The sequence below is a fragment of the Fonsecaea multimorphosa genome, assembly GCF_000836435.1.
Source record: "Fonsecaea multimorphosa CBS 102226 unplaced genomic scaffold supercont1.15, whole genome shotgun sequence".
In the NCBI taxonomy this organism is placed as follows: Eukaryota; Fungi; Ascomycota; class Eurotiomycetes; order Chaetothyriales; family Herpotrichiellaceae; genus Fonsecaea; species Fonsecaea multimorphosa.
The window spans coordinates 140,343-158,183 of record NW_015971649.1 but is presented as its reverse complement, the minus strand read 5'-3'; the positions used below and the strand labels follow the sequence as shown (position 1 = coordinate 158,183).

At 53.9% G+C, this 17,841-nt stretch overlaps 6 protein-coding genes across 6 annotated transcripts; 5 read left to right on the top strand and 1 right to left on the bottom strand.

Moving 5' to 3' along the window:
• Positions 1 to 481: 481 nt before the first annotated feature.
• On the top strand, positions 482 to 3,729 carry Z520_07424 (uncharacterized protein; the record flags this gene model as incomplete). Its single annotated transcript, XM_016777922.1, has 2 exons — positions 482 to 1,692; positions 2,430 to 3,729. The coding sequence occupies 2 exons, from the start codon at positions 482 to 484 to the stop codon at positions 3,727 to 3,729; spliced, it is 2,511 nt and encodes an 836-aa protein (XP_016630828.1).
• Positions 3,730 to 4,093: 364 nt separating this feature from the next.
• On the bottom strand, positions 4,094 to 6,077 carry Z520_07423 (uncharacterized protein; the record flags this gene model as incomplete). The annotated part of the gene is made up of 3 exons (XM_016777921.1): positions 4,094 to 4,526; positions 4,638 to 5,014; positions 5,085 to 6,077. The coding sequence occupies 3 exons, from the start codon at positions 6,075 to 6,077 to the stop codon at positions 4,094 to 4,096; spliced, it is 1,803 nt and encodes a 600-aa protein (XP_016630827.1).
• Positions 6,078 to 6,859: 782 nt separating this feature from the next.
• On the top strand, positions 6,860 to 8,747 carry Z520_07422 (uncharacterized protein; the record flags this gene model as incomplete). Its single annotated transcript, XM_016777920.1, has 4 exons — positions 6,860 to 7,455; positions 7,507 to 7,737; positions 7,791 to 8,074; positions 8,134 to 8,747. The coding sequence occupies 4 exons, from the start codon at positions 6,860 to 6,862 to the stop codon at positions 8,745 to 8,747; spliced, it is 1,725 nt and encodes a 574-aa protein (XP_016630826.1).
• Positions 8,748 to 10,568: 1,821 nt separating this feature from the next.
• On the top strand, positions 10,569 to 11,893 carry Z520_07421 (uncharacterized protein; the record flags this gene model as incomplete). The annotated part of the gene is made up of 3 exons (XM_016777919.1): positions 10,569 to 11,120; positions 11,169 to 11,656; positions 11,767 to 11,893. The coding sequence occupies 3 exons, from the start codon at positions 10,569 to 10,571 to the stop codon at positions 11,891 to 11,893; spliced, it is 1,167 nt and encodes a 388-aa protein (XP_016630825.1).
• A 1,207-nt stretch (positions 11,894 to 13,100) lies between these two features.
• Z520_07420 (uncharacterized protein) lies at positions 13,101 to 15,593 on the top strand (the record flags this gene model as incomplete). Its single annotated transcript, XM_016777918.1, has 1 exon — positions 13,101 to 15,593. The coding sequence occupies one exon, from the start codon at positions 13,101 to 13,103 to the stop codon at positions 15,591 to 15,593; it is 2,493 nt and encodes an 830-aa protein (XP_016630824.1).
• A 790-nt stretch (positions 15,594 to 16,383) lies between these two features.
• On the top strand, positions 16,384 to 17,652 carry Z520_07419 (uncharacterized protein; the record flags this gene model as incomplete). Its single annotated transcript, XM_016777917.1, has 1 exon — positions 16,384 to 17,652. The coding sequence occupies one exon, from the start codon at positions 16,384 to 16,386 to the stop codon at positions 17,650 to 17,652; it is 1,269 nt and encodes a 422-aa protein (XP_016630823.1).
• Between the last annotated feature and the right edge of the window lie 189 nt (positions 17,653 to 17,841).

Genomic DNA, 17,841 nt, shown 5'->3' with positions numbered 1-17,841 from the left:
AATTGGCGGGCCACTCGCTGTCAAGGCATTGCATGCCGCGGAGAACGGTCGACATGCGACGTTGACGGATGTCCTCACAAAGTCTTGCATGGAGTCCTGGACCCTAGGCCGGAAGAGACGTCCGGCCTCTCCAGCTCTCTATGTACCAGGGACCAACATGGCTTTCGCAGGCTTTGTGGCCATGTGTCCTGCAAGCTGAAAGGGGGAATTTAGGACGAAGAAATGTCCTCATATCGTTTGTCGGGTGCGACGCGCTCACAGATGCGAGGCAGCCGTTGATCTTTGCAAGTGCAGAGGACTGAGGGAGACATGTCCTTGAAAACGGAGGCGCCCCAGAGTTCTTTGCTCCATGTCGCTGACGATATAACTCTGCCCTCCTGCCCGCCAACAGTGTAGGCAACTTTCCAACGTGTTCACGAAAACATCGAAACCTGACCAGGCTCAAAAGCCTGCACAAAAGAGACAAGAGCGATTTGTGACGATGGCCATCACCAATGGAACCGCTAACGGGGTTCACAACGGCCTACCAAAAGGGCACCAAGTGACCTTTTCACCTGAGAACATACCTTCCTCCGAATTCCAAGATCGAATAGAAAGAGTCCGCAATGGCATACGAGCAGCTGGTCTCGTGGGATTGATATCCTTTGGCGACTGCTGGCGTGGCGCAAATGTGTGTTATTTCACCGAGTTCCGACCTCTTGATGGTGTTTCGGATATAGCAAACGCCATATTCTTCGTCGGAGCAGATACGGAGCCTGCTTTATTTGTGTCAAAGCAATGTCTCCACTACGCTTCAGAGGTCACTACGTTCGACGTGTTCACTTTCGATGAGATGCGGGCCAAGCTGCAAGCTTTCTCGAGAGCTCGGACGGGCACCGTGGCCCTTGCCGGTGAAGCTTACATACCAGAAGACCTTCATCGGCGGATAAGGGATGCTCTTGGGAACTTGACGCTGGAGCCTCATCCAGTCCTGGCGGAGATCAAGGCCATCAAGAGCGAGCGAGAGATTGCGCTGATCCGGAAGGCGTCATACCTGACAGACCAAGCAATGGAAGCAATCAGGGAGACGCTTGCGGACGGGCAGCCTCATACTGAACGCGAGTTGGCCTTGTTGGCAGACCAGAGAATGCTGGCCGGCGGCGCCGAACGGACGGCGTATGATTCAATGGTCCAGGCTGGTCCTCGGTCTGCCTTCAACCTGGCGAGGCCAACGGATCGGATTGTGCAGCCAGGTGACTTGGTTATGACTGATATTGGAGCTCGATATCGAGGCTATTGTGCCGACGGCGGTCGTGGATTCATATACAAGACGGAAAAAGCGGACCCGCAGAAGAAACAAATCGTCAAAGCGGCTGCTGAGGCTGTCGAGGCGGGTCTCAATCATGGAGGACCGGGTATGACAGCTTCTGACCTGAATGCTTTCATGCAACAAGCTTTGGTCAAATCGGGGTATGAGCAGTTTTCCAGTGAGGCCCGAGGCCATGGAACCGGGCATGGGACGGGAATGGATCCAGAGGAGGAGGCTCCGTGGATTGGTCCTGGAAACAAGACGGTTTTGAAGGAGAACATGGTCTTCACATTGAAGGCCACCATCACGGTTCCTGGAGTTGGTGGATTACGGACCGAAAGGATTGTGAGGGTGACATCGACGGGGATTGAAGCACTAGACGTCTACCCCATGGAGCTGTATTGGTAAACCGAATCATGAATGGCGTTCGGGGAGATCGATATGTAAGCGAAGACATTTATTGCAGACAATCGACTTGCTTGGGCTCTGAAGCTGGAAAAGGCTGGTAAGAGGCTGTGTTGAGCACTGGGCAGAGTTGAAGAAGAGTGCTTCTTACCCAATCTTCATACAAGCTTGCATCGGTCGAGGCAAGTGCTGGGGACAAACATTAGGTATCCGTAGACTTCAAGTTGAGATCGTCGAGCGTAGCAGTCAGTAGCAAGATACCAGGTAGTTCTGGACCAAGCGAGTAAGGAATTGCTAAATCCACATTCAACTGTGGTGCCACGGGTGATACACGGGTGGTCACGGGGGGTAGCACAGGTCGAAGTCACCCTAATGTGGTGCTAGTCCTGCAGGAGGGTGAGCTGCCCGCAGTTTTACACAATCTTCAAGGTTGGCATTTCACGGCATTCTTCTCCGTACACAAAGTATCCTGGATCGTCCCCTCAGGACTCATTCAAAGATCTGTTGATATGTAATGCTTTTATGTTGTCGCCGTCGAGGCCTCAGCACCTTCGTTCGGCTTACTCAAGCGCGTGTTCATGGACACGTCTCTCATCTGAAGCGGCTCTTTGCTTCGGCCTTGACCTTGAAGACATGGAATTACCGTAGTATTGACCTGCCGGTTGGAGCGAGTAGCCCTATCAAACTCGAGTACGTGAAGGCCTTTTGATAAGTTCACCATTGCTGACTGTCATAGTGTCTTTTCTCCCGATCGACGCACATTCGAGGAGCATGGATCACGAAATCTGCTCGTTCACCTCCCTCCCGGTCCTTCCACTAGGACAAACGACTCCCCTTCGATCGACGCCCTAGCTCAGCTGCAAAACAGCTTCCCACCGTCGACTTCGCTCGTTTCGATAAATTACAGGCTGGGGAATAGCGGCGACCCAGCACTTTCAACGAAAGAGTCGGTATGCTTTCCAGTGCCCGTCCACGACGTCTCAATGGCATTCGACTACCTCACTTCTCCAACATCTCCGTTCAATATTGGGTTTGAGGAGGCCCCGAAGATATGTCTCTTGGGAAGCAATATAGGAGGGGCACTTGCGACCATGCTAGCCCTAACGGAGCCCAACGAGATCCATGCGCTTGCCGTGGTTGCACCAATAGTAGACTGGGCGGGCTTAGATGATGTTGTTGAACAGCTACATGTTGTCGACTCATCCGATCCTTCACAGAAGAGGCAGAAACAGAGGGTCACGAATCGCTATGGCGTCAAGAACCAGTCAGTCATAACGGCGGCGGAGGAGTTGATCAGGTTACGATCAAGACTGTTCAAGATACCGTCCGCTTACTTCGACCCATTTGCAAGTCCGATGCTGTTCCTCCGCGCTCCAGGGAAAGACACGCCCCTGGCAACCACGGTCGCAGGCCAGTCAATTGACGACACAGCTATTGACCAGCTCGACAGCTACGAGGACTATGACTCCGTTAGTCATGTCGACCAAGACTCGCGACAATGGCGCTATTCAACACAGATGAGCCCCTCAGGCTCGCCACACGATACGGGCGGATCTTCGAGTGATGGAAATAGCACCGAATTGAACCCATCAAGACCTCCGACGCAACCCCGCCGCCGAAAAGTCCTCCGGCGCTGGCCCGCCGTCGGCCTCCCAGAGTCCGTCACACTGCCTTATGTGAAGATCTTGGTGGAATCTCCACCCGATCAAGCTGACGCTTTCCTACCCAGCAGCTCGGACCTCCAGGCGCAAGATATCGTCAGGGGCCACGCAGCGCTGATGCGGGCCCAGGGACTGGAGATGGCCGAATTGATGCGGCGTGCTTGTTTCCTGGGGCGGGAAAAGAGCTTTGCGGAGGAGCGTGTTCAGGTTCATCAACAGCAAGGAGAAGAACAGGATGACCAACAGAGTGAAGACGTCGAACGACGCCGGGCCAGGAAGGACAGTGCAGGACCGCAAGGGGAAACGATGCAGAAGAGGGCAAGAATGCAAATAAGTGCCATTGAATGGGTTGCGGGAATGTTTGCCAGGGACTGAAAGCACAAGAATCGACGTAAAAACGGAGGGAAAGCCACGTCGGTTCTCTCGTTGTCGTTCAGCCCAGGCCACTGGCAGTCAAGCACGTCGACGGTTAGGTAGAATTTGTAAAGCCAAAAGAAGAACTTGTCCGGAAACCATCCTTCCATTTATCCATCCGTTCTTCCATCTCCTGTCCATATACAAAGTATGTGTATTGAGAACCATATTCCCCCCAAGCCGCCCGGGCTAGGTCCGATGGATGCACAGCACGGCCTGCGCCTGAATCAGCCATCCCGTATACAAATTCCCTTCACAGACGCTAAGAAAATGCAGAAGAAGAAAAAGAGGCTGAAACCGAATCTGAATCTGCTTGTTGAAATTTTCAAGCGGCACCAACGGCAACACTGCCCTGCCTGCCCTGTCCGACCTCCTCTTCTTTCTCCCCCTCCTGCCCTTCACCCGCAGCGACACCTCGCTCACCACCGTCTCCGCCCAGCCCGCTCTCCTCGGCCTTGGAGGCCGCGGCCGAGGCACGACTGCGCTGCCTCTCGAGGTCGCTCTTGAGGCTGTCAAGAAACCGGGCCGCCTCGGCCGAGTACTTGCACCGCCGACGGATGCGGGGACCGTACTTGTAGAAGAAGATGGGGAAGGGGAAACAGGCCAGCGCGATGAAGCCCGGGACCGCCGAGGCCCAGTGCACGCCTAGGTTTTCGTACATGTAGGTGGTGAAGAGAGGGAAGACGGCGCCGAAGGTAGACCGTAAAATCGAGTTGCCGGCCAGGACGGAGGCCGAGTAGATGACGTACGAGTCGATGCTAGAGGGGAGAAAAAGGGGGAAGGATTTGGTGTTAGTAGGTAGTAATAGTAGAACGTGGAGGTGCGAAAGCAGAGAGATATAAAAATGATGGAGACGGGAAAAGCCTTACAGGTAATTCGTGCATTGCATGAAGATCAGGATGAAGCCGATCCCGAAAGGGACGCCCGCCAGGATGGGCACGATGAAATGCACGCTCGGGTCCGCCGTCGCTGCGAACCAGGCGAGGCCGACGATGGTAATGACGCCGCCGAGGATGACGGGCGGCAGCCGCGCTTCTGGAGGCGCAAAGCCGCCGTGTGCGTGGTGGATGCGTGTATAGCGCTTGTTGTCGAAGATGATCACGCCGACGCCGATGAGGGTCCCTAGCAGGATGCCGAGAAATGCGAGCCCTTCCTCTCCGGCATTCCAGCCGTAGCCTTGTTGGAAGATGATGGGGAATGCCGCGAAGCAGAGATACAGTGTGCCGTAGATCACAGCCATGTATATCTAGTGTTTTGAAGGGGCCAGACGTGAGTCTTTGGACGCCATGGGCAGTGGGTGAAAGAGGGATACATACCGAAAGAAGTAGCACAATTGGCTCTCGGAATAAAAGTGCCCATGGACGGCTTAGTGACCGCTTGACCACATCCTTGAACACCAGCGGTCGCTCAATGTCGATTTTGGTCATGTAGGTCTTGCCCGTCACCTTGGACAGCAGCTGTGCTCTTCTCCTCAGCAGGACCGGAGCATAGGTCTCAGGCACAAAGACCAGGCCAAGGAACGTCAGAGTCACCGCATACAGCGCGAGAAAGCCAAAGAGCCATCGCCACCCTGCAGCCGGGCTCAAGAACCCTCCAACGGCCGGGCCCAGGGTCGGACCCAGGAAGGGCGCCGCCGCAAACACAGCTTGGGCCACGCCTCGATGTCTGGCATCCCACATATCGGAAAGCTGGCCTGACGGGATGACAAAGGCGGCAGAACCAAATGTGCCGCAGAGCAGACGCAGAACGATCAGTGTCGTGATGTTTTGCGCCGTGGCACAAACTGCGGTCCACATGACGTAGAATCCCAGGGCGACCAGCAGGATGTCTCGTCGTGAGACGGCCTCTGCGAGCGGCGCCCACAGCAAGGGCCCGATCGCGAAGCCCATGACCATCAGGCTCAAGCCGAGAAGGAAGACCTCGTCGCTGCAATGAAAGTCCCGGATGATGAGCTCGGCGGCGCCCGTGTATGCGGACGAGGCCAGCGACACGCACAGCGTCATAAAGGCCAACAGGAAGGTCATCAGGCACTTGAACCAGACGCCGTAGTTCATGGGGTTCTCCGGGTCATTGTCGAGCCACTGCACAATGTAGGGGTCCTCGGGGCTCCCGCTCCCTCGATATCTAGCCTCGACGATGGTTTCAAAGTCGGTCACTCTTCGTCGCCATGGCCTCTTCCGGAGCGTGTACTGTGACCAATCCGTCGTCTCATGTTGCTCGGCCGAGGCGTGAGAGGAGGGCGTGTGGCTATCGTGGTCGGCAATGCTCTCTCTAACTGCAAGCTCGACAGGCTTTTCGTCACCGGGCATGGATACGGCTGGCGCGAGCTCAGCAGGCTCAACCCGGGGGCTCTCCGCGGCCGAAACCATGTCGCGGTATAGTCTGATCTTGGAGCTAAAAGAACTGGAAGCGCATCTGCCAGGCCATACGGGAAGTGCTCCCTTCTTTATTCAAGAAGCAACAGAGCATTAGCGGACATAAAACAAATCTCCACCAACCTTAGGAATCATCTCTCGATTGCATAATGCGCCGGCAACAAGCCATCGGGCTCGCAGGCAGAAACCCTTGCCTGCCCCGAGTCCGCCACCAGTTTTATAGACGTCCATTTCCAGCGTGCAGGAGAGGAAAGGAGGTTTAAACAAAGTCGGTTAGCCTTGCTGTTCGAGACGCATGATCCACCTCTCTAAACCCGGATGTTTCGGCTCGTTCGGCCACCTTATTGTGCCCGTCCCCGAAGGCGGCTGGGCAGCTGACTCCCGTGGCAGCGTGAGAAGGAGTCGATGTTGGTGAATTAATAAACAAAGGTCTGGGGGCCTTATAGGCTTCTTATGCACCGGCTCCGGTGTCAAAATTGTCGAAGCATTCGTTGCTTTCGCAAGTGCCTCTTGAAAGCAGGACGCAATGACCGAAGAAAGAAAGCATGCCGCTTGTAAAGAGTGTCGGGACAAGAAGCTGCGATGTGTGCCCGGCGAGGATGGGGGCGACGCGTGCACCAGGTGAGCCCTCAGACACCGTCTCTTTCAAGCTCGTATGCTGTGGCCGATTAGTGACGATTGTGTGGGCGAAAAAGGTGTGCGCGACTGGGAAAGCAATGCCAAGTTCCCGAAGTCAAGCAGAGGAAGCGGAAAGCTCGCCGTATGGCATTATCTGCCACCACTCGGAGGTCCGGTTGCTAATGGCGCTGGCAGTGCGTGGCCGCGTGGAACAACTAGAGAGCAGCTACACGGAGATCTTGTCGCTACTTCGAAGCCAGAAGAACCCCAGCGACACCATCGGGACGATTGTTCCCATGTCCAACTCGACGCCATCCTATACCGACTCACAGCTGTCGCAAAATACGGGGCTGGTATCGCCATCCGGTTTCCATTCATGCCAGTCTGACACTACCGTCAGCAACTATCTATTCGATATCGCCCTAGAAGAGTGTGAGAAGTTGATCAACGACTACCGGCGCATGTCATCAAACCACTTTCCCTATGTCCTCATCCCCGAGGCTTGCCCTGTGGCCTCACTGGTCGAGGAAAGACCGATGCTTACCCAGGCCATCCTCGTTAGCACCACATGGCGGACCCCGGCACGGCAGTCTGCACTGAAGGACAAATTCATCAAGGACCTCACCGACCGGTACTTTCTCGGGTCTGAGCGTTCGCTGGATCTCTTGCAAGCACTGATTGTATACTTCGGTTGGTAAGCTCGCGAGGGCTTCTTCTCAGGAGAATCACCACTGACCCCCTCCAGGTGTCAATGGCATGCCTACCCGGTGGCTACCCAAGTCTACCGGCTGGCCTCGCTGGCTGTGACCCTGGCCGTGGAACTTGGCATCAACCAGAAACCGATGAATGTCACTCAGCATGATATGATCATGGGCTCTAGTGCTGCCCTCTCTCAGTCAAGCGAAACAATGTCGTCAAAGTTCTGGGGCTACGAGGCTCGAAGAGCTTATCTCGGGGCGTACACCATCTCGACTTAGTAAGACACGAGCCTTGTTTGCCTCGTGTTGAAACCTGCTGATCGGTACTTAGTGGTCTATTCATGTTCAGAAAGCCTTGCATGTTGAGTTATACTCAATATCTCGAAGACTGTGCCGCGTCCCTGGCCGCAGACCCGCAACATCCGTCGGACACCATGCTCATCCACATGATTCACTCTTTACGTGTCGCCGAAGAAACCACCTACACGTTCGATCATGGCTCCAAGGAGAAAGTTGGCGAGTTCAACGACGAGAAGATCCAGCTTCTGGTCCGGGCACTGTCGAGACAGATAGAGGAATGGAAAAACGCCCTGCCTCCTGGTGTTTTTGGCATTGGTAAGCGCGCTGCCGGTCAGTAAAGGAACTTTTCGCTCACTACTCCTCGGCGAATACAGTTCGTATCCAACGCGCCTATTATAGCGTTGGGGCATACATGCGCGAGGTTGGACTGTATGGCCTGCTTCAGGGTCAGGTGCCGTCTGCGACCCGCGTGTCAATCATCTACGACTGCTTCAATTGCGCCATGAAATATCTTTCGTCGGTTCTCGAGTCCTCCCTCGACGAGATGGCCGACTGGACAACTTTGGACTGGCGGGCCTTGAACTTCCTTATCTTGCTGTCTACCAAGTCATCTATCATTCTCGACTCGGCGTACGTGAGCACTGAGGCCTCTCAACGGGCTGCCTGGCTGGGCAAGTGCCTCGACACACTGTGCCAACGGGCCCAAGAACTGCACCGTCTCAAGACTGATGGGTGCAGCTATTTTCAGAAGATCTCGAATGAATGGGCCAACATGAAGATCTACCATCAGAATTGTCTCCAAAGAAGCCTATCATCCTCAACCGGAGCGAACAGTGCCCAACTGTCAACGCAATTGCCGGCGCAGCAACATCAAACTTCTAGTGTTCCCTATCTCGACAACGGATTCTGCGTGGACCCGTTCAATGAGCTGTTCTGGGCTGGATTCGCGGATTCGGAGCAGGGCCTTAGTAATGTTTTCCCGATGTGATGTTTGACCAAACCCCAGGGATTTGGAGGTAAAAACGCATTTCACTGACATTGGTGTGCTCAAAGCTGACTTGAACAAACAGCCTGCGTCGATTCGAAAGTCATGTTGGGTACACTTTCACAGCCACTGTCCTCTGCCGCAGACTCTGGTTTGACAAATCTGTTGTGAGTCTGAGGACTATCACATGTCAGTCACAGCTCCGGAAGGGAATGCACATTCAAGTGTCCTTCTGTCCATGACTTGCTGGGTTGTCTCAGACGGGCAGCTACCCGATGCGTTTGTCCTGTGACTGTTTGCTTGATCACAAAAGCAATGATAGAACCCTTAAACGAAACCACTGGAGATGTGGCACGAAGTTATCATCGCCATGACTGTGACTTCAAACGCAAGACCACAATTGCCGGCGTATAAATCCTGGAATCGGCTCTTCTCCCCTGTCTTCTTGCTCAACACGCTCAAGTCATCAACTTCCACAACCGCCAGAAAAAGAGCAGCCGCCTCTCAAATTCTCCGGTATCCCAGATTTTGCGACACCAGCATAAATATATTTCGAGGAGTACCAAGCTACCACTTGGACAAAATGTGTCTAAGGACGATCATCTACTACGCGTGCGGCCACGATGAGACCACCGACACTAGGTGTGGAGCCAGGAATTGCAGATACGACATTAGAGAGCAACAATCCAGCGTTGCCTGTAGGAGATGCTGCCCCGAGGGTCGTTAAACTGGCTCGGGGACTCGAGAGTGGGGTGAAGCAGATATTGAGCATCCAGCGAGCTGACTGAGTAACACACAGTGGGAGATACTGGCAACCAGAGGCGCATAGCATTTCAATCAGCCCTGTTTACCCGCCCTCGGGACAGGAGCAGAGACAAGGACCTCTTCGAAACAAGCTGTTGCCCTCTTCAAGCAGACAGAGGAGCTGTGGGGGGCTGTTGTTCGATCATCAATGGCTAGTCCTGGAACTCGAAGGCCCCTACGTGCAGACTTGCTAGGGCCAATTCGCTCTCAGATGTTTGAGGACAGGAAGTGTTTTACTGCGGCCAGGCAGGAGTGGACGTCTAGAGGGATGATTCAGTAGTGCAGGCAGGGCTTTATCAGAATGAAGGCGCTGCGAAGACGCGTCGCGCCTCCAAGGCTCCAAAATAATTGAAAACTACCTACAACTCATCCTGCTTCCCGCTTAGGGTGATGCCGCCCTGTGCTCCCCCTGGCCCGCACGAGCCGATTGAGAGATCATCTGTGCCAGAACATGACTCACGAAATGAGATAGGACCACATACATACCTATCACGACCGATGCGGGGCAGACCTCATGAAGCTGAGGTGGGAACTTTTTGGAAAGACTGCCATCGATTCCTACACTAGAGTTGTATTTGAACATTGAAGTGATCCGCTTCGGCGCCTAGGATCAATGTCCCACCACCGACAGCTAGCTGGGGCATAATCACCAGGAGCGAAGTTGCCCTAAGGGTACTGAAAATGCTAAGAGTCCGCTCGCAGACTTGAACCCATCCTAGGCCGAATGTCTTGGGACGACCCTGTCAGCCGGGATTTCACCAGTAACAGGAGGAAATCTGCTGTAGGATACCAGTCATGGGCTAGCGCACGAAACCAGCTGGGGGTGGTGTTGGAGAGCCAAAGAGCATTGCGCAATGTCTCCCCGTATCTACCATGCAAAACGCGGCTGGGTAGCAAAGGCTTTGCCAAGGCATGTCTGCCTAATGCCTTCATGGAGGTAAAAGTGTTTTTACAAGGCTGAATAATAACTTGACCTCTTGTCGTCTCTTTTTGTCTCCGGCTCGATTCAGTCACGTCACTATGAACGAGTCATATCAATATCAGCGCCTCGGCACTGCAGCCGCCATCAGACTAATAGCAGTGTTACCAGATCGAGTGGACGAATCCATCATGTGCAAAATCTATGACTTTCCGGAGGCAGACATCCCGACTTCCGGCTACTATGCTCTGTCTTACTTTTGGGGAGACCCAACACCAACACGAACAATTCACCTAGAAGATCGGCATGGAAATACGTATCCGCATGCTCTCCACAAGAACCTCTGGCAATTCCTAAATCACGCGTGGCAGAAGAAAAGCTTTGATCTTTTGTACTGGATGGATTCTCTCTGCTTAAACCAGGAAGATCACAATGAGATCGCCCAGCAAGTCCCGCGGATGGGCGAGATATACTCTGCCGCCGAGGAAGTTCTTATCTGGCTTGGACATGATCAGCAAGGAGAAGAGGACTTGAGACTCGTTCGGGACTGGCCTGAACCCATAGACTGGTCGCCACTGGGCTCCGACAATGAAGAAGAACCGAAGCGGACTGAATGGGCCGAAAAAAGGTTTGACAAGGTGAAGGACGCGGCGGTACGTCTATGACTTCTCGACTACTGGAGACGAGTCTGGATAGTCCAGGAAGTTGTACTAGCAAGAAAAGTAACGGTCGCATACGGCAAAGTCGCTCTTGGCCTTGATGAATTCCTCTCTCATGTCAACCCATTCCGAGATGCGAGTTCAGAGTTCACCTGGCTGCCTACTATCTGGTCATTGGTTGATTTGCGGAAGACTGGCGGAAAGAAGCCACTTTTGGACCTTATTTCGGATTTCGAGCTCTGCAAAAGTAGTCGAACTATCGACAAAGTGTATGGAATCCTCGGTCTGGTCGCCGACTTGGATGACGGAACTTCTCCAGCAAAATTGATCGAGGTCAACTATGAGAAAAGGCCCTTTGAGGTATACTGGGATACAGCATTTGAGTCCGGAGCTCCGTGGAACAAGTACTCTGATATACTATTTTCGCTTGGTCACCTACTCTGGCACGCAGAAGACGAGACAGGAGACTTTGACTTTTGGACCTTAAAGGAGTATGCACGGGAGGAGAATACTTCAGAACAACACGCCAGGTATGCGAATCTCGCTCTCCGTGTCTTTGACGCTGCGAAAACCATAATGGAACCTACGGCGATAGACTTTCAAGCCTGGAGAGAAGCCATTGATGGGGTTCTGCTGTCAGCGAAGCCGATTTCTTCCAGGTGTTCCGAATCTCAAAATGCGGCGGTCATGGGCCTCGCTCTCACAGCAAGCGTAATCGAGATGCATTCAAAGTGGAAATTCCATCGAAAGTTTGGATCATCTCATGATATTTCTCCTTTGTCTGAATGGCGATGCGCTGCTCATCAAATCCTTGGAGATGGGAGACTTCCAATCACGGACGCTTTACACGAGTGTCCAAATTCGCAGATCAAGCTGAACCAAAGGATTCCCAAGAGAGTCTGCGGAAAACATTCGTCTTCTTGTGACGAGTCAATGATGATATTTGAGATGGAAGATATCGATTTTCGAGTTATCTTATGGAGTGATGGAGATGCAGGCGTGGGCGGAACAATCTTCCTTGACGTCTGGCCAAGACATTCAGAAAGGACTGGTATCTTAGGGGAGCTTGAGGTTTTCGATTCTGTTATTGTAGCGCTGCTACTTGCTTCATTTCTTTTTCTCTCGTATACTCTTAATGGAGAGGCAACTTGGTCATTGTACGTTTAAGAACAGTTTGTACACCGATACGACCTATTCCTGAATTCTTTACAAAGAATCATGCTATAATTGACAATATCGTCATTTACATGGATGATTGTTTATTGGCAAGAAGTCACCTATACGACGTTTGCGTTTCCGAAAGTTGAAGCACGGCTTGGGTGACCGGCATGTGAAGTGTGAACAGTGTTTACTCATCTTTTGGCGCCGACGGCACCAAGAGACGCGCCAAGGCTAGAGCCACCACGCGGCGCGCGCGCGAAGTCACATGCACTAGGCTGCGACAAGTGTCGAACTCCTTTTTCTTTCGACTTCATCCTGGAAGGCAATACATTCTCTGTGCATGATATGGGTGCCTCTGCTCTAACTCCAGCAACGTCTTCCTCCCTTCCGTCCTTCACCACGAATATCACTTCGCGAATTGTTGAGTCTTATGGGAGATCTCGGTTTCATGTGTGTGTGGCGTGAGAAAAGTAACGTGGAGTGATCGGCGACAGGCACCGAGTTCAGCCATCACCCAGTATCGACCACGCTGCTCATAACATATGCTAATTCCTTTCGGCCGTTAGCTTGAAATGGAGTCAGTCACATCTGCCCGCTTCTCAGGCGCTTTCAAGCCCTGGCTTTCTCCTGGTGTTACGAGCTACTTGCTTGATTGCTCATTGTTGGCGATGTCCTTGCAATTGTCATGAGAGATCGGGGTTCGGAGCGGCTTGGGGCACCAAAAATGTCCATGCTTCTCTCAGGAACGCCCGTAAGTAGGTGTCGCGCTATGTCTGAGCGAGATGGCGCGTCGAACATGGGAGATATATATCCATGGCAACCGTGGGTACAACTTTCCCTTTCATCGTCATCGTGACCCCTCTGGACTATCACCATTCATATTTCATTGCAACAATATTCAAGATTGACCTGGTCTTCTCGACGCCAGGTGTATTACATGGTCTATCACCAGAGCATATCTCTGGGCCCGAACCTTTGATCTGTCAACTTCTCTGCTTGACCATTTCTAACTACATCTTTCAAGTAACAAGAAGAGCCATGCCTCAAAGATGGGATGCAATTGTTATCGGATCGGGGATCGGCGGGATGGCGGCGGCTGCGCTTTTGGCAAAAGTCGGTGGAATGAAGGTGTTGGTGCTTGAGAAACATTCTGAGCGTGGGGGTTTGACGCACATCTTTCGTCGTGACGGTGCCAGTTGGGATGTCGGTGTTCACTATATCGGCGGCCTGCAGCCTGGTTCACCGATCCGCGGGCTCTTTGACTTCATGTCTGGAAAAGCTCTTGACTGGAACCCTATGCCCGACGACTTCGAGCGGTTCGTGTATCCTGGGCTGAGCTTTGCCGAACCGTCGGACAAGGATCGCTATGAGGAGCGGCTAATCCAACGCTTTCCTGAGGAAGCCGCCGCAATTCGGCGTTACTTTGTCGACGTCAACGAAGTAGCCCATTGGCACACGCGGGGAACCATGCAGTCCGTGTTGCCCTGGCCACTCAACTTTTTGTTGGGCCAGCGGCGTCGATTGAGTTCGCACAAGGCATTGCAGACTACGGGCGACTATCTGAATCAGCATTTCAAGTCAACAGAGCTCAAGGCTTTGCTGGCCAGCCAATGGGGCGACTACGGTGTGCCTCCGGGCGAAAGTGCCTTCGTCCTGCACGCGCTGGTCGTCAGGAGCTATTTACACGGAGCGTACTTTCCCAAAGGCGGAGCTAGCCGCATCGCGAGAACACTTGAGATGGGAATCGAAGCAACTGGTGGCGCCGTTAAAGTGTGCCAGAACGTCACAGCTATATTTACCGAAGACACGCACGTCGTGGGTGTTAAAGCGATTGACGGCCGGGGAGCTGAGCCGACCGAAGTCATCTATCTGGCACCCATTGTCATTTCAGATGTTGGGGCGGGAGTGACGTACACCCAGTTCCTGCCCACCGACGGCATGATCGGGAAACAAACCGCAGACATCCGCAAGCACTTGGACCGGCTCGAGGGCGGGCTGTCTGCTGTGACTCTCTACCTCCGACTCAGTGGCCCTGTCGCAGCTCTCGGCGTCAAGGGGGAGAACTACTGGGTCAACACGACGTTTGATCACGATAGTATTGACGCGCAGACGGAGGCAATCCTGGCAGGTAAGCCTCAGCATGCATTTATGTCATTTCCCTCCGCCAAGTCAGGTGACGACCGTTTCCACACCGCCGAGATCCTGGCGCTGGTCAAGGCGGATGCATTTTCTGCCTGGCGTGGGACAAGCCATGGGGCGCGGGGAAAGGAGTACATCGAACTCAAGAACCGGATCTCACAGGGTCTTCTGGACCTAGGAGAGAGTGCTACTCCGGGGCTCAAGGAAATGGTGGACTATTCGGAGTTGTCAACGCCTCTGTCGGTGGAGGACTACACCTCGCATTCTGCAGGCGCCATCTACGGGTTTAAAGGGACACCGCAGCTCTTCGCTTCCTCAGTCCTGTCAAAACCATCGCCCATCACCGGCTTGCAGATCAGTGGAACCGATGCATCAAGTCTTGGCGTGGTCGGGGCGTTAATGGGTGGTGTGCTGGCGGCCAGTCGAGTGCTGGGTGCCTTCGGCTTCCTACGCATCATGTGGGCGTCCCATCATGTCACTCCGACAGCTGAACTCGCCCCGACGGCGGCGGGTCGCTCCGACAAGAAGCGTGCCATCCTTGTGGGCAAAACCGCACTTACGCCGTTCATCTGGCGACTTGAATTTGAACTCGACGAACCCATCGTCTCAGCACCAGGCCAATACGTTCTGCTGCGCGTTGCGCCCTTTGAATGGCGGAGCTATTCCATTGCACAGGCTGAGAAGAACTGCTTGATACTGCTTGTCAGCACGCGCACCGGCGGTGACGGCTCAGTCTTCACCAGCAACGTCCAGCCTGGCGAGCAAACAGAGGTGGAATTACCATTTGGGGCTTTTCAGCTGCGGCGTAACACCCACCGTCGGGTTTTCGTTGCAACTGGCACAGGCATCGCTCCGTTTCTCCCAATGTTCGTAGCGTTGGCGGCTTCTGGCGAGCTCGAATCGGCCGAGCTGCTCTTCGGCTGCTATCACGGGGAAGATGACATTACGCACCACTTCAAACCTCTGCCACGAACAACGGTTTGTGTTGACGGCGATCCATCTGCAGAGGGTGTCTTCCACGGACGGGTGACGGATATCCTCGCCAACCTCAAATTCGAGCCCGCCACGACGGATTTTTACCTGTGTGGTGTCCCGGCGATGATGGACGCTTGTCGCACCATCCTCGCACACGCCGGCGCGACGCAGGTGCTGACGGAACCGTTTTGAGGGGCAAGGATGTCGACGTCTGTGGTTAGAACAAGTGGAGGGCGTTCCGGCGGCGATTTAGCTGTAATCAATAATCTTGTATACTATGTCTGAGGGTTTGATCCAATCAACGAGCAGAGTGTGCATAACATATCGATACATAATAGGTCCATACATCCCTTAGGGGCGAGCATAGGGGCGAGCATTGGTGCTCACTGACAGTCCATAATATCAACCACCCCCATGAACCTCTCCACATTCCCGAGTATGGCGAGTCCCGCTGCGGGAATGATATGACTAGATCTATCTTTGAACCCAAAAGGGCCTCGCAGGATTCGGGGCGTAGGATCAAGAAGGTCAAGGGTGAGCGTGGGATACCATCTTAGAAGTTGCGGCCTGAGCTCATCCCTCGTGGCCATCCACTTGGCACTGCCGCAGTCTGTACCGTAGATTTATTATTATTATTATTAGTATTATTATTGTATCGTCCTCGTCAGATTTGGCCCCCGATTCACTTACATCAACTCAACCACAACTTCTCAATCCTCACCTGTTGAATCCATGTACCCATCTAGCCACAGTACAAAACTCCAAGCAAGACCCTTCTTCCCATTCTCTCCTAAAGATATGGCTGCCTGAAGCAATTACGCGCGAAACCTTAACGCGACTCCTTCCTTCCCCCATCATAACAAACAACGACAGCAAAGTCGATGATTACTATCTGATCAATCCTTGCCTAGATCTCCCGAGCCATTCCAAGACCAAGGGCACACTCCTCAACCCTTGATACCGATCAGGTATCTCAGATTCGATGTCTGTCGCTCCTCCGAAACCCAACGCTGCCGGCGGTGGCTCCATGGCAAACCCCAACATGGCCGCTGCAGCGAGCATCATGCAAGGCGGCGTCAACAACCTCTCAAACCTGTCCACCAGCTATCTTGATCGTTTCTTCCCGCCTCGGCAGCGCCAGCAGTGGAAAGATGCGCTGTTGAAGTTCGCCACCGAACGACCGTACTCTGCCAGCTTCCTGTTCAGTCAAACCGCCATCAGCGGCCTCCCGCTCCTCCTCTTCGGGCTGATGACCGTGACCGTCTTCGTCTTCTCCCTGCTGGCTGGTGTCCTTGTGGTTCTGCTAGGGGCATTGTTGTTTGTGACTGCTGCGGCGGGATTTTCCTTGATCATCCTATTGCCGACCTTGTTCTTCACCACCGGAGTGGGTGTGTTTGTCTGGCTTTGCGGGATCGGATTGTACTTTGTCTTCAAATGGGTCAATGACAAAGACGCGTCGGGTCCTCGTGCCGGTACAACGGCTGTGCCCGTGCGACCTACTGCCGCCGGAAATACGCAGGGCGTCAATGGCAATTCCGCTGGTGGACCACCTAGACCGAACGGGCCCAACAATTCCCAGGGTGCTAATGGCAATCCAGCTGGCGGAGCCCCGAGACCGAGCGGTCCTCCCAATCCTCAAGGTGCCAGCAATCCAGGTAGCGGTCCTCCGAGACCGAGTGGTCCTCCCAATCCTCAAGGTGCCAACGGCAATCCAGCTAGCGGTCCTCCGAGACCGAGTGGTCCTCCCAATCCTCAAGGCATGAATGGAAACCCGGCCGGTGGCGCACCCAGACCCAATGCCCCGAACAATCCTCAAGGAGTCAATGGAAATCCACAGGGCGGCCCAAGACCTGGCCCGAACCAGAACCCGAATCCAAATTTGCAACAGAAGCCACCGAGTAATGCACCACAGCCTCAACCTCAGCCAAATGGAGCGGCACCCATGAACAACGCCAATAACCCTAACGGCGTCAACAACCCTAACAACCCTAACAATACACCTCCGCCCAGTAACGCCAACAACACCCTCAACCCGGGCAACGCGAACGGCATGGGCATGCCCAACTCTCCTCCCCAGAGAAAGCCCGTCGCCAGCAGACCCGCCTCAGTAAGCCCGGGCCCGAGAATGCCGCCACCGGAGGGGACGCCGCAAGGGACCTCTGCCCCTGCCCCTGCCCCTAGCCCCTCGCCCGCCCCCGTTCCGTTGCCCGTCGCCGTGGCAAATGCAATGGCCGAACCAGTTGAAGGGTAGTGATTACCCGTCGACGCGGAAGTGGGCGTGCAGCTGAGATCTCGCGCCCGTGGCACGGGAAAGTCGAGGCTTTCGTGGGATGGTAAATCTTATGTTTTGCGTTGTATTGCAAGCGAGGTGTTTATGGAGTCTGGTATAGGGTACATTATCAACAACCGATTCACCCCCAAAGGGATCGATATAAGGGTT